We start from the raw sequence: 13210 nt of genomic DNA on the forward strand, positions 1-13210 counted from the left end.
GTAAGATAATTTCATTAGAGGGTCAATGTATTGTGTATTATTTATTATTATGATGAAACTGGCTTCGATAAAATAATCTAGTTTCATTTATTCTTATTTTTCAAACACCGTTTGGCATATATTTTTCCTTCCCAAGGCAGATATTGAGGCCCACTCCAGTCCAGGGGATGGCGGTGAAGCGCCTTTATGCCGCATTAAGAAGCCCAGTAAACAACAGAAGAAGATTGGTTTGTTTTTATCTCGAGTTGAAGTATTTATATGGAGAGGAAATGTTTTAAGAGGTACCTGTAACATAATTCACGCATTCATACCAACAGGCCACATATGCCCTTGCCAATTAAAAGAGGCTTCTTTCTCACGCTAAGGAGGGATCCGGAGCCTAGGGAGGCGTCCAGCTCATAAAGGAGGCCATTCATCATGTGTCAATTCTAGAGATACGAGCGGTCAAGATGTTCGAGAGACCCAGACGCGGCCACAAGAACAAGTGTAATTCCCGCACATAGCCACAAACAAAGTTGCAATGCCAACACATAGCCGCAAGGGACAGCATAAAGACACATACGGGTATCCAGGGGGCGGGTAACGCCTCCTTCAAATGCCCTACTAAGTGTATCTCCACCGATCTCCACTCGTGCCCATACAATTCCCCTCCTTTTGCGTCATAGACTAGTCAAAAACATTACCAAATAAAGTGAGTTAAAGCGATCCTAATTCGGCAGACTTTTTCCAAAAAGAAAACGGCATACCTCCAGTGCGAAAATAAAAACATATAAAGTAGGTTAAGCGTGTGTCATGTTCTAAATGTTTTAGAGCTTTATATCGATACCCACTCACTAGGATGACGGATCCGACGCTGGATTATTTCATTAATCTTGGGCAAATACAAGAAGATGATGCTTCACACATCCAGTGGTCCCATGCGACCAACAGCAAGCACAAGGTCGTAGCTGCTTTGAATGGTATTTACATGACTTGAGGGCTTCAACCGCTTCTATAGCCTACATAGGACATACATAGGCCTAATTTGATGTTATAATCATTACTTCCTTTTGTTGCGGTAATGATTTCACCCGCATCTGTGTTTGTTTGTAAAGTCATTTCAATATTTTTGTATGGTCCTTAATCAAAGATGGTCTGAAAGTACTTCATAGGCCACATTTATGACACTCCCTCACCCAAAGATTAAGGAACAACAAATCCTGCAAGAAACCTTGAGAAGGAACTCAGAAAGAGGGATCCCACCCTCCAGTGATGAAATTGGTGCCAAAATGGGCATCAGAGCAAATAACATGTTATTCCATTGGTCAATCTTTTAACAAGAAATCTCAGTAATGCACGGATTTACACAAAGTTTGTCATGAGCGAAGGAGGACTGTTTTTCTTCTCTGTATTAAGACAATGAATGCTGAGTTGAGGTCCCTCGACTCGGTGTTGTCCAGTTTGATGCAAAACATTTAATACAGTTGAACATCTTACCTCTAGGACCTTGTCACATGATTGAGGCGGACATACTCATGAGAGGAAATGAGCCCAAAGAGCCAATTATGGCCCATCCTCCCATGAGGGACAGTGACATCACACTACAGGAGTGGTTGGAAAAAGTGAAGAAGCAGAACAACAAGGGGATCAAACTGGACTTTAAGAGGTTTGTGACCTTTGGAATACGCTGATGAAATGTACAAGAAATGTAGAGGGGGAACATTGAAGTGATGTATTCTGGAAACACATTTGTTTAAAAAGCAGGATCTTAAGGTTTGTATTACAAGACAGTCGCTGCTCTGTTCATTCTTCATTGCATAGGCGACTGTAACTCCCTTAAAGCTAATGCAACCACTAAACAAAGTGCCCGAACAATTGATTGCGGTCACGTGGTAAACCACAACTTCCAATAACAGGAAATGCATTGATTTAACCCATAGAATGCAATTTGAGACCATGTTTACCCGATATCCTACGTTTTAATAATGTGGGAGAAAAATACCAAAAAAAGTAGTTCAGGTATTGGAATTTGTTTTATGGCATTAAAGGTCCCATGACATGAAAATCTCACTTTATGAGGTTTTCTAACATAAATATGAGTTCCCCTAGCCTGCCTATGGTCCCCCAATGGCTAAAACTTGCGTTTGGTGTAAAACGAGCACTAGCTGTTCTGCTCGCCTTTGAAAAAACGGAGGCTCAAGTGCGCTGATTTGGAATGTCTGTATTTATTACGTCACCAAGAATCTCAGCTCCTCCCCTTACTCTGCCTGGCCCGCCCAGAGACGTTGGCCCGCCAATGAGACTCGACCGTGCGAGCGCCACATGTGTGTGTTTGTGTGAATACACACACTGTAACGCAAGTGTTTCTTGTCGGTTCTTTGACGTGTCTTGTACTTCCACAACGAGACTGTTGTGGGGGTTATCTGAGCCATGGTTGAGAAGGAATTGGGGGAAAGGAACTTTGGCTTTGACTCGCCGAAGTACTTGAACTGCGACATACCGCCGGTTGCCGCGAGGCACCATCGCCCGGCAGCGGGCAGCGGGCAGCAGGCAGCGCACGGTTCATTCGACTTCAGGTTGATGTGAAAGTGGAAGAACCAGAGACGTCGCAGAACCCGACAAAGTCGTTTGTGATTCATAATATCGTCTGGAGGCACACACAGCTTTTGGCCGTGATAATATGGATTAAATGATATCGATTTCTTTGTATTATATGATATTATTTAGATATAGAGCTCCAGGACTGTAACGCAAGTGTTGTACACTTCCTTGTTATTTGGATAACCGTTCTGCTTTTGGTGTTATGGCGCATAACACGTCGGACTCTCGTCTCTGGTATTTCTACAACGAGACTCGTATTGGGGGTTATCTCAGCCAAGGTTGAGAATGAATTGGGGGGAAGGAACTTTGGCTTTGACTCCCTCAAGAACATGAACCACGACATGGAGGAGAAAGGGATTGTTGGCGGCGAATGTCTCCCGCTTGAGACCCGCTGAGGGACAACCGCCGGAGGCGGAGGTGCCTAAGCGCTGCCCGGCAACGATCCCTTTCTCCTCCTTGTCGCGGTTCAGTCTACTTCACATTGATGAGGACGTTGAAGAACCAGGAACGTCGGAGAACCCAACGCGGTCGTTTGAGATTCATAATATCGGCTCACACAGCTTTTGGCCGTGATAATATATATTATATGATATAGTTATCTATGTAGGCTATATGATAATATTTAGATATAGAGCTCCAGGACTCCCGTGTGTTCTAGAATATTTACAGAACACGGCTAAAGGCTGTGTGCGCCTCGCCATTGCGATACATCCACTGTAAACAGAGCGCATGGTACCGTGGCTGCAAGCTGCTCAGGGCCACACCCCCACCCTCCTCCTTGACCCGCCTCGCTCCTCCTCATTTGCATTATAGCTACAGACACCATAACAGCGCATTTGGGGGAAGCTCAATGTGCGATTGGCTCGAAGTGGCTGTAACTCTGCACCACGGCTGAATTTCGGGAACGTCTTTGAATACTGTGTTAGTTGCCAACTAATGCCTATATCAAAGAATACATAAAATAGCATGTCATGGGACCTTTAATTATTAAGTTAACATGATCTGATGACCAAATCATCAGATCACTACCAAATCTCAGAAAATGTTAGAGATTTGGAGATTTGGAGATTTTGAGCATGATCATCGATAGCACTACGAACCGTTTTCATCAAACCTATAAGTTGTTTTGGGTTTTAACGTCATGAGATACACCTGTGTTGGCACGTGCTATTACACTCTTTGATAAAAGCCCTTCGGGGCCACTGATTTGTGCCGCTTTGCTTGCACAGCCTTGAAGCTGTGGTTCCGTCGTTGGCCTTGTTGGAGAAAGTGTCGGGGGACTGGGGGGCCCCGATGTGGCTCAACGCAGACATCCTCCCAGGGCCCCAAGGCACGACCACCCCACTGGAGGCTCAGGCCTTCCTGGACGCGGTGGGCTCCGGGGCCTCTCCCGTCGTGCTGTCCCTCGGATGGACCACAGGCTGGTCTGCTGAGACAGACAATCCAGGTGGGGAGGACACCATAGAGGTGGTGGCAAACCTTCATTAGAACCAAAAACAGAATCAAACGTAAATCCATGTTCTCCTGTGTTGTGTGCTAAAGGTTACAGCTGGGCCATGGTGCGTCAGATGGAAGAGGTGTGCCGGGGCTTGCGTCATCCGGTCACCTTCCCAGTGCGAGCCGCCCTGCTAGCCCAATCCTTCGACCAGATGAAGTGGCTGCTGCAGCAGTCAGACAGGTACCATCTTCACAGTCAGCCAGGAGCCAGAGTGCGAATGAGTCCGTTAGATGCTTTCTTTGGGGACCATACAGGCAAAAGGGAGTGATGGTCTGCAGTTTAAGTGGTGTGATTGAGAACTTGAACTACTCCTGGCACTCACAATCATTCCATGGTCAAGGTCACTCGGAGCATAATTCTTCCCCTTTCGGATATTTTGTTCTTAAACAACCATCACGTTTGCATCATTTGTGCATTGTGTTGATGCCACGTGATTGGCTGATTTGATATTTGATATTAATTTTATAATGCAGTGGCCGTGGAGTTTTTATCAGGGCTATTGCACTTGTACAATTTTGAAACAAATCTAATTGTGAGGCTGTCTGAACACAAGTGCTTTGGTCAGCTTGTAAATCATAGCTTTTGAGGATCCAACATTAATGGTCAAGCATTTTACAGTCCTACAAACACACCTTTTTGAGATTGTACATATTTGTAGTATGATGAGTAGACATTGGATGGGATTTTTCCCTTTCATTAAAAATGTTTCTATGGTGTTCTAGTGTATTTATTCTATACAAGATTATCTTGCATCCTCAAAAAGCTATGGAACGCTCCGTTCACTTGCATGGGCCTTCCCGACTTCCGGCTGTGAATTATTTTTCGTTAATACACGGCTCTTCTCAATGCCATGGAATGCTCCTTTCACTTGCATGGGCCCTTCACAACTTCCGGCGGTGAATTATGTTTGATAATTCACCGTTGCAAAGTATAATTGACCACTGGTAAGGAAAGTGGATTTTTTGCCGTTTTTTGTAGCACTCCGCAAGTAGTCAGGTAACTTATCAACCCTGACGTACTCGGTTGCTAAGCGGCGTCAACGTCTTTGGCGGACTATTTCTCTGCTGATCAACACTACGAATACTGGTACTTCACTTACACACTTCACAAGTGTGTAAGTGAAGTAATTTTTTCGTTTTGGTAGCTGTGCAATAAGCTGGATAATGTATAGAACGTCGCCGGTCATTATCGAAATAAGTGTGTAAGTGAAATAAGTGTGTAAGTGAAGTCATTTTTTCGTTTTGGCAAGTTGCTGTGTAATAAGCTGGATAATGTATAGAACGTCGCCGGTCATTATCGAAATAAGCCCCTTCATGGCGAAGCAAGCCAGCTCCACTTCACGCCGGTGTCCGGTTCGCCCTGTCGGGGCTTATTTTCCTGTTAATGACCGGCGTTCTATACATTATCCTTTACATAATTGACTGTTGCTAAGCATATAATGAGCGCTGTAAAGGAAAGTCCATTTTTTGCCTCTGATTCACGTCTTTGGTATCACTCTGCAAGTAGTCCGGTAATTTATCAATCCCAGCAGATTTGGTTGCTAAGCAACGTCAAAGTCAAAGGTAATTGTAAAAACACACACTGTGTGAACTAAGTAATTTTTTCGTTTTGGCAAGTAGCCGTGTAATAAGCGTGATAATGTAGAGAACGTCGCCGGTCTTATCGAAAATAAGCCTCTTCAGGGCGAAGCAAGTGTCGGGGCTTATTTTACCGATAATGACAGGTGTTCTATACATTATCCCTAACATATTGACCCTGTTCATTATCCTGCTTATTACACAGCTAATTACTATAGAAATCAATCATTTGACACAAAATATAACCAAAATATTAGAACTGAGCTCTACTGGCCTGCTCCCTAATTCTACCCCTGCTTATCCGTATCTCTCTCCTTTCATTGTTGGTTTACAAACTAAAGATACCAAAACAACAGCTTTGGGTTGAAGTTTCCATTCCTTTTTGCAAAATATCTCTTGTTCTCATAAGACATGCATGTTTATGTGTCATGCATGTCAACTGAGCAATAATTTGTGTTTTAATATCAAAGGTATACTCTCACTGTATGGACTGGCCAAGAGGATGTGTTTGCTGTCGAGGACCTACTGCCATACCGAAGACATTTTGGGAGGAGTAAAATCTATTATGACCTACCGGACTCGGAAAGATTAGAGCTATGCAATGCTTAAGTTTCAAAGAAATGCAATGAAATTAAACTGACATTCCACACAAATCCCATTACAATGTTGAATGAATTTAAAGAAAAACACTTGAGGGTCCAAATCATAACTCTAGTCATAATAATTGATATTCTTCCCATCTTTTAGTTTGTTCATTACTTCATTTAAACGAAAGCTACAATTTCCAAATTAATCTAAACGTATGCAGTTGTATTTTTGTGTGTACCTCAAGAGCACTTATAAATCGGTTTGTATAGTTAATAATTTTTATAAAGTGTAAATTATGTTTTTCAGCTTTGTGAAGTCATTATGAACATTTGTAAAACATAAATGACAGTTCTGTGATTTACTTCTGTTGCTGCGAAAAAACATTTCCTTGGTACAAATTCAGGCATTTAAAAATAAATCATCTTATTTTAATTCTGAAAGGTTCCATACAGATATCACATATCCAACAAAATAATGCTTCTGTACACTAGCCTTTTGCCATCCCCTATACTATTCTAGAAAAACCACTGACGGGCATATTTTACCTCCACCTATAGGCCTAATGGATGCTTTATGTTTCGAGGTTCCAGAAACAGAATTCACCCATCTTGTATTTGTGTCCACTGTTATAGTATACTGCTGTGACAAATAATCCCAAAAAAGGAAACATACATATGGTAATACTTTTGACTGCAGAACAAACTCTTGCCGATCAGATGAAAATTCTTACGGCAGCTCTTCTCATTATCTTCAAAATGTCTAAGTGTGTACTGCTATTTCCACAGAGCTCAATTGGAGTGCTGTGAGTTAATGCAGGAGGGGCAGCAGTGCAGAGAGTCGTGGATGAAGAGGTCACACTCTGTACAGAACACACCACTGCAAAAAGGACACGTGAACACCTAGAAAGCGAAAGTACAGTCAAAATCATGTTCTCGTCAGTTACACTGCTCTTAAATCTGCTATGAGAACAAAAACATACTATTTTGTCCTTCAGTTTTCCTTGACAGGCGTGGCAGAACCTGTAACGAAAGGCAGAAGTACCGTTGAAAGTGGTGATTTCCCTTAGCTTTCGACTGATATATGACGTGTGAACACATGTTTAACGTATGCTAAGCTAGAAAATTATAAGTCGGAGCCATGGGGTAGTGTTCACGCTCACCGAGAACGCCCCTCAAAGTGTGCGAAACCGCTCATTTGAGCGCAAACTTTACTTCCGTTACAGTGTTACGTTACGTTAAGTGCAGAAGTCCCGGCTACCCGCAATGTTAACAACTTCTCGGGGTTGGGAATTTGCCAACACACGTGCAAAGCGTTCGACCAATCACAGCAGAATGGGCTACTCGGGAGGGGGGCCTTAAAGCGACATACAAGTCAGACTGTTTTTGAATGATGCTGAAATTGGTTTTGCAGCAATGAAGAGTGAGAATAATAAGGGGTGTTTCTAACATACAGGCATGTAACTAGTATTACCCCCAAATGCAGTTATTAACCCTAAAAAGCACGACATGGGATCTTTATGTAATAGCAGCATGGACGTGAGGAAGAGGCTATGGCCGTGTGAGCTGTGTGAGCGGGGGGGTGTTCTCAGACCTGTCAGCTGGGAGCTCCTCCAGGGGCGTCTCCCTGAAGGCCTCCAGGGGGAAAAGGTGGTGGAAGGAGCGGGCCAGGTGGGGGGCCGAGACCAGGGTCAGACCTGCCAAACGTGGGGGGAACACACACTAGTATCACCTTAATAATAATAACACTGCTTTACATGCATGTAGGTAGGGGTGTGTGTGTGCATGTGCGCGTGCGCATGTGTTTTTAATTGTATTCCCTCTCAGACATAACCATACAAGCGTACATACCACATATTTTGCACTCCACCGGCAGCTCTGTGTGCTTGGCATGGCACTGCGGGCAGAAGTATCCTCCCAGAGACAGGCCCACCTCACTGGTGCTGTCCAGGTGGCTGGGAGCACCAGAGCAAACCACATACATCAGACGCATAAGGTGAAGTAGGTACCATTTAAGAGCTATTACTGGAGGCTCGTAAGTAAGAAATGCCTTAGCCATCGTCGGTCAGCTATTGCTAAGTGAATTGTTCTGTGAGAATTTCTGTATAGACTGCAGAATAGACGGTACCTTTGTATGAGACCATTGGGAGTTTAGACTCTTAATGGGTCATTTCTGACCCAATCTCATCCCTGATTGATTCGGGGGAATTCATCTTGCCTGTCAATCACAGTTGTGTGAACGCACCACCTTTTGAATCCGGAGGGCGGGAGCAGACTTTTTTCTGGGTTTCATTTTCTAAATCTTGCTCTCTCCTGCTATTTCCTTCCCTGTCTCTTTAAAACTCAGAAGTCTGAAATTATTATTAATGAATCATTAAAAAGCCAAGTTCCGTAATGGGACTTTTAATGTTTCCAGATTTCAAAGCATGTCCCTTTCAAAAGAACTGCACCATCTTTACGATATTCGGTGATGAGAGTAACTGGGAACTGGCCCAAGGCAAAAGGCAACATTTCATCAGGTCTTGAAACAGGACGGGTGCGTAACTCACGACATGCTGAAGGACGGCTTGGAGTCCTGGTCACACATGGAGGCGATGGTGTGCTGTGGAAAACCTGCGCACACACATGGTTGGGTTGAATATAGATTTTCTATCGATTTTTTGCAAAACACGTTCCAGTCAGTCAACAAAGGACTTGATGAAGGACTGCATTATACCAGGTTGTGCAGCAATATTGTTTTTTTGTAGATTCGGATCATATGCTTTCATTTGCTTGGATTGTAAGTCTTTTGGTCAAAAAGCATCCGCTAAATGAACAAATGGAAAATGAAAATGCCTGTTGCTGGGACTATGTTGGGAAGCGACCACACGGCCAAAGAAAGTCTGATCTTGCAATTATCTTCCTTTAATGACGTTTGTGAGTGTTTAAGTGTTTGTGAGAAGCACACATGAGCACACCGACCCATGCGTATCAAGGAGCATTCTGATTGGGCGTTGGCCGGCGGAGGCTTGACATGGAACATGAGCAGCTCCTTGAAGTGGCTCTCGTCCAGGCAGACGTGGTACGTTCCTCCCGTCTCGCGGGTCAGCACCGTGCAGACGCGCACCTCTGCCGATAGGCCAATCACAGACACGCGGATCTTCAGAGATTTCAGGGTCTGGGGAGAGAACAGCAACACTTTGGATTCAGCACTTCAGCACAAAGGGATTTAACAAAGCATGTCAGTCGGTTCTTACTTAATTTGGAAGGACAGGCTGATGTACACTTTAGGTTGCAGAGATTGGTTTAGCAATAGTCTGAATAAAACATGAAAAATGTAGCGTTATTACTTGCAATTCATAAATGATCCCTTCCTTACCTTACAAATAACACGTCATTTTAAACCATTAATCTCAACCCCATGGCAACTGCCTGTATTCCTTCTCTTTGTTAATACTTTTGGCTTCTCCCGCCATGGTCCCTCCCCTTTTCTTTTTTGATTAGGTTTTCAGATATAGAACATGAACATATACAACATAACGTTGAAGAATGGATCTTCATTGCCACTGATTTGACTTTTTCTGGCGATATTGGTCATTGGTTGATTTAGTCAGAGGTCCCAATTTTAGGATTGTATGTTAGTTTCAGCTTTGACGTAAAGTCCTGACTTAGTGAAACAGCTCATAGAAATACATTTAAAGGAATATGACACTGATTGTATCAAGAATATATATTGGTAGTAAGTATTAGTGCACTCTCACAAATCAGACTTAAGATTAATATCTAAAAAGTCTGAAGGCAGAGAGGGCGTTTCACTTTCTTTCACTTAATGCTTTTTGACCAGTAATATAGCTGGAGGCGGGAAATGTAAATGAATAATAGTCAAACCCAAATCGGCCGGCAGAAGTAAACTTGAAAAGTGTCTAAAGGTTTCAAATCAGCTCTGTTTAGACTGGCTACTTTAGAAATACACTTATATTGAACAAACTGTTCATTATTATTAATGACATAAATAATGAACATATAAATTGTAGCATTTCAGTTGTGTTTGAATTTGGTTAGCATCTCACATTCTAACCAGACACATTTACACACTATTACAATAGAAGCATTTTTGTGGTACTGTTCTAACCAGGGCCTTACCTTAATCAGCTCATATATGTTGGCTGGATCACACGTGGTGAGGCTGCTGAAGATGACCACAATCTCCCGGCTGGTGTGTCCAGGCATGTGCCTTCAGACACAAAGGGTCAACAACTTAAATACATCTCCAGGTGGGGTCCACAACCCCAGCTGGGACCGCTTGGAAGGCAGATGGTTTCATGAGATTGCTGACTAATATAAGCTATCAATATTAGATGACATATTTTTATGAAAATTATAAAAATTCGTATGAAAGGTCAGATAAAAAGGTCACGTATATACGAACAGACAAATGATTGACGAAATTGTGTATAAATATATATGTATATACATATATAAATACAGATTTTACCAACCCAAACGTACTTGAGTGTCTGCATGGCCAGGTTGAGAGAGTTGTATAGAGATGGTTCGCCAACACAAGCGGCGTCCCTTGCCTTCTTAAGGGCAGCCAAGTGCTTCTTTGGATTCCCTGTTTGTGAAGCACAGACACAAGAGGAACCTCATGAACACCAATTTGAGAAATGTTCAACGTCATGTTGCGCCGACAACGGTTACATTTTCTTCTCACACCTGCAAGCTCCGTCAGCTTCTCTGCTCTTTTGTTCTTCGTTGTGATCAGACCCACCTAGACGGATAGCAGACAGAAGTCATTCACTCATTCACATACAGACTTTATTTTTTAAATGTGGTACATTTTTATTATACCAAAAGGGACAAAAGTGAATTGTACCATAATTGTACCTTACCTGGCTGATGGGGTTTTGATCAAAATACTCCTCCACGAATGCTTCCATCAGCTGGAGAGGAAGCACAAATGTATATGTTTAATGTAAAAATGTTGAGTTTCATGACCTTATCTAGAAAACCTTAACCCTAGCTACCTTCAGAGTGGCTTTGAGGCGGTTTGGCCTTAAGTCCATGTCCTCCATTGTTCTCGAAGAGTCGATCACAACATAAAGATGCCGCATCTAAGACAAAGATTCAAAGGATTTATATATATATATATATATATATATATATATATATATATATATATATATATATATATATATATATACCACACATACAGACAGTATTACTTTATTTCATATTCGTCCTCTCTGGTCATGATGAAGACACAGTAAATGAAGATGCTAAATTAAATTAGGTACCACTTTATAATAAGGTGCAATAATAATTAATAGCCAATTAGTCATTACCTAACCGGTTGTTAATATTTGTTAATTGTTACTAAAATATCTATTTAGCACAAGTTAATAGTTTTTTCATCATTAATTTAATAATAGTTGTTTGCATAACCCTAACACACGACCCTAACCCTAACACACCTATAACTATTAACTTGTGCCAAATAGATATTTTTGTAACAATTAACAAATATTAAGAAAAGGGTTAGGTAATGAATAGTTTGCTATTTATTATGGCACCTTATTATAAAGCGTTACCTTAAATTATTCGGTATTTTTATGTTAGACGATTTAAGGATCAACTGCATCACCTCACTTCTGACTCATATCATTTAATAAACAAGTTGTGGTTTTACCTCCAGCCAGGATGGTGTAATGCAGAGATCGTTGCAATTCTTTCACAACCCGTTTAAAACCCCTACTTATAAAGGTGAACTCAAATCAAATCCCAGTTGCTTATTTATTCAAAGTTGAGTTATTAATGACGATAAACACCATATGGTTAAAACACAGCATCAATAATACTAACCATCCCAAGCCGCACTTGTCCATGGCTCTCCAATGCTCTAGGTGGGTTAAAAATATATATATTATTTTATCAGTTTCCTGAAATTTATGAGGCAATAAAAAAAAGCAAGTGCTAGAATATGGCAAATGATTTTGCTTGCGTACCTTTTTCTTTTGGATTGAAACAATATTTCCTCCACAGTAGCTTTGAGTGACCCAAATTCATCCTCTTTCAACACTTCCCTACAGGTCAAAAAAAGAAATTACTACTACTATCCAAAAGGCACAGAAGCTCAATTTTTGTTATGTGCGAGATGAGGTCTCGATTGTCTACCATGTCCTTTCATAGCCTCCTTCCCAACGTTTGGCTCTTTCTGGTTCTTCATCCATGATCTCTCCTGACAGTTTAATAAGAGTATGAATATGGGTATACATCTAGAAAAGCAATCGCAGCTTCGCTAGAATGAAGATCTCAATCAAAGGTTCAGCATTACTACTTTACAAGTTGTTATTTTAAAGATTAGTGCATATGGTGGCGAAGGTGTTAAAATATAATAATGAACCCCTTATAGAAGCCTATCAAGGTAAATACACTGCTCGGATGTATTTTAATCTGCATCTTAATCTATATCCAGAAAAGGTTCATGTTTGGGACATGGTTTGAACATCTGAAATCGAAGTTAATTCAGGGTTGACACCTTATCCCTCGCATGCGTAAATTAAACGATATCCCTCACACTGGGTCATATAAATATATAATTATTTCGTTTCTAACATTATACAGCCTTCAATACAATCAAACCGTGCAATGCTCATCACTAAGCAAGCATAGAGCCTAATAAGCCAATTGCATCACTCTCCCTTGAAAACTAAATTAAAATACATCCAAAGGGTGGTTTAGACTCTCCTGATCTGAACTAGATCTGCTAAACATTGTAGCCAGACATGAACTAGATCTGTTTAACAATGTAGCCATTTCAGATAGTAAAACTTACCCCTCGTTTGACGCAATACTCAACACAATACTGTATTTCCTTCAATGCTCTTCTTCGGGTGCTGTGGATCTACTTTGTTACAAGTGCGCCCTCTATTGAACGTTTAGGTGATCCCTTTTTAACTCATGGATTTTACCTGTAGAAAAATATACATTAA

At 41.6% G+C, this 13210-nt stretch overlaps 2 protein-coding genes across 3 annotated transcripts; one reads left to right on the forward strand and one right to left on the reverse strand.

Moving 5' to 3' along the window:
- The first annotated feature begins 587 nt into the window (after positions 1-587).
- Positions 588-6683, forward strand: fam151b (family with sequence similarity 151 member B). 2 transcript variants are annotated; one of them, XM_030358633.1, is made up of 5 exons: positions 588-774; positions 1483-1645; positions 3810-4027; positions 4123-4258; positions 6126-6683. In XM_030358633.1, exons 2-5 carry the CDS (start codon positions 1494-1496, stop codon positions 6262-6264), a joined length of 645 nt encoding a protein of 214 aa, XP_030214493.1. In that variant the 5' UTR covers positions 588-774; positions 1483-1493; the 3' UTR covers positions 6265-6683. The 2 variants fall into 2 exon arrangements, with proteins under 2 accessions (XP_030214493.1, XP_030214492.1); XM_030358632.1 differs by having other exon boundaries at positions 589-959.
- gtf2h2 (general transcription factor IIH, polypeptide 2) lies at positions 6650-13137 on the reverse strand. The gene is made up of 15 exons (XM_030358631.1): positions 13054-13137; positions 12393-12456; positions 12224-12301; positions 12081-12117; positions 11246-11332; positions 11111-11161; positions 10935-10989; positions 10728-10833; positions 10362-10452; positions 9201-9396; positions 8789-8852; positions 8091-8194; positions 7834-7936; positions 7223-7262; positions 6650-7142 (listed from the first exon to the last, which is right to left on the reverse strand). The coding sequence occupies exons 2-15, from the start codon at positions 12446-12448 to the stop codon at positions 7032-7034; spliced, it is 1179 nt and encodes a 392-aa protein (XP_030214491.1). The 5' UTR covers positions 12449-12456; positions 13054-13137; the 3' UTR covers positions 6650-7031.
- Between the last annotated feature and the right edge of the window lie 73 nt (positions 13138-13210).

This window comes from Gadus morhua, chromosome 6 (assembly GCF_902167405.1).
Source record: "Gadus morhua chromosome 6, gadMor3.0, whole genome shotgun sequence".
In the NCBI taxonomy this organism is placed as follows: Eukaryota; Metazoa; Chordata; class Actinopteri; order Gadiformes; family Gadidae; genus Gadus; species Gadus morhua.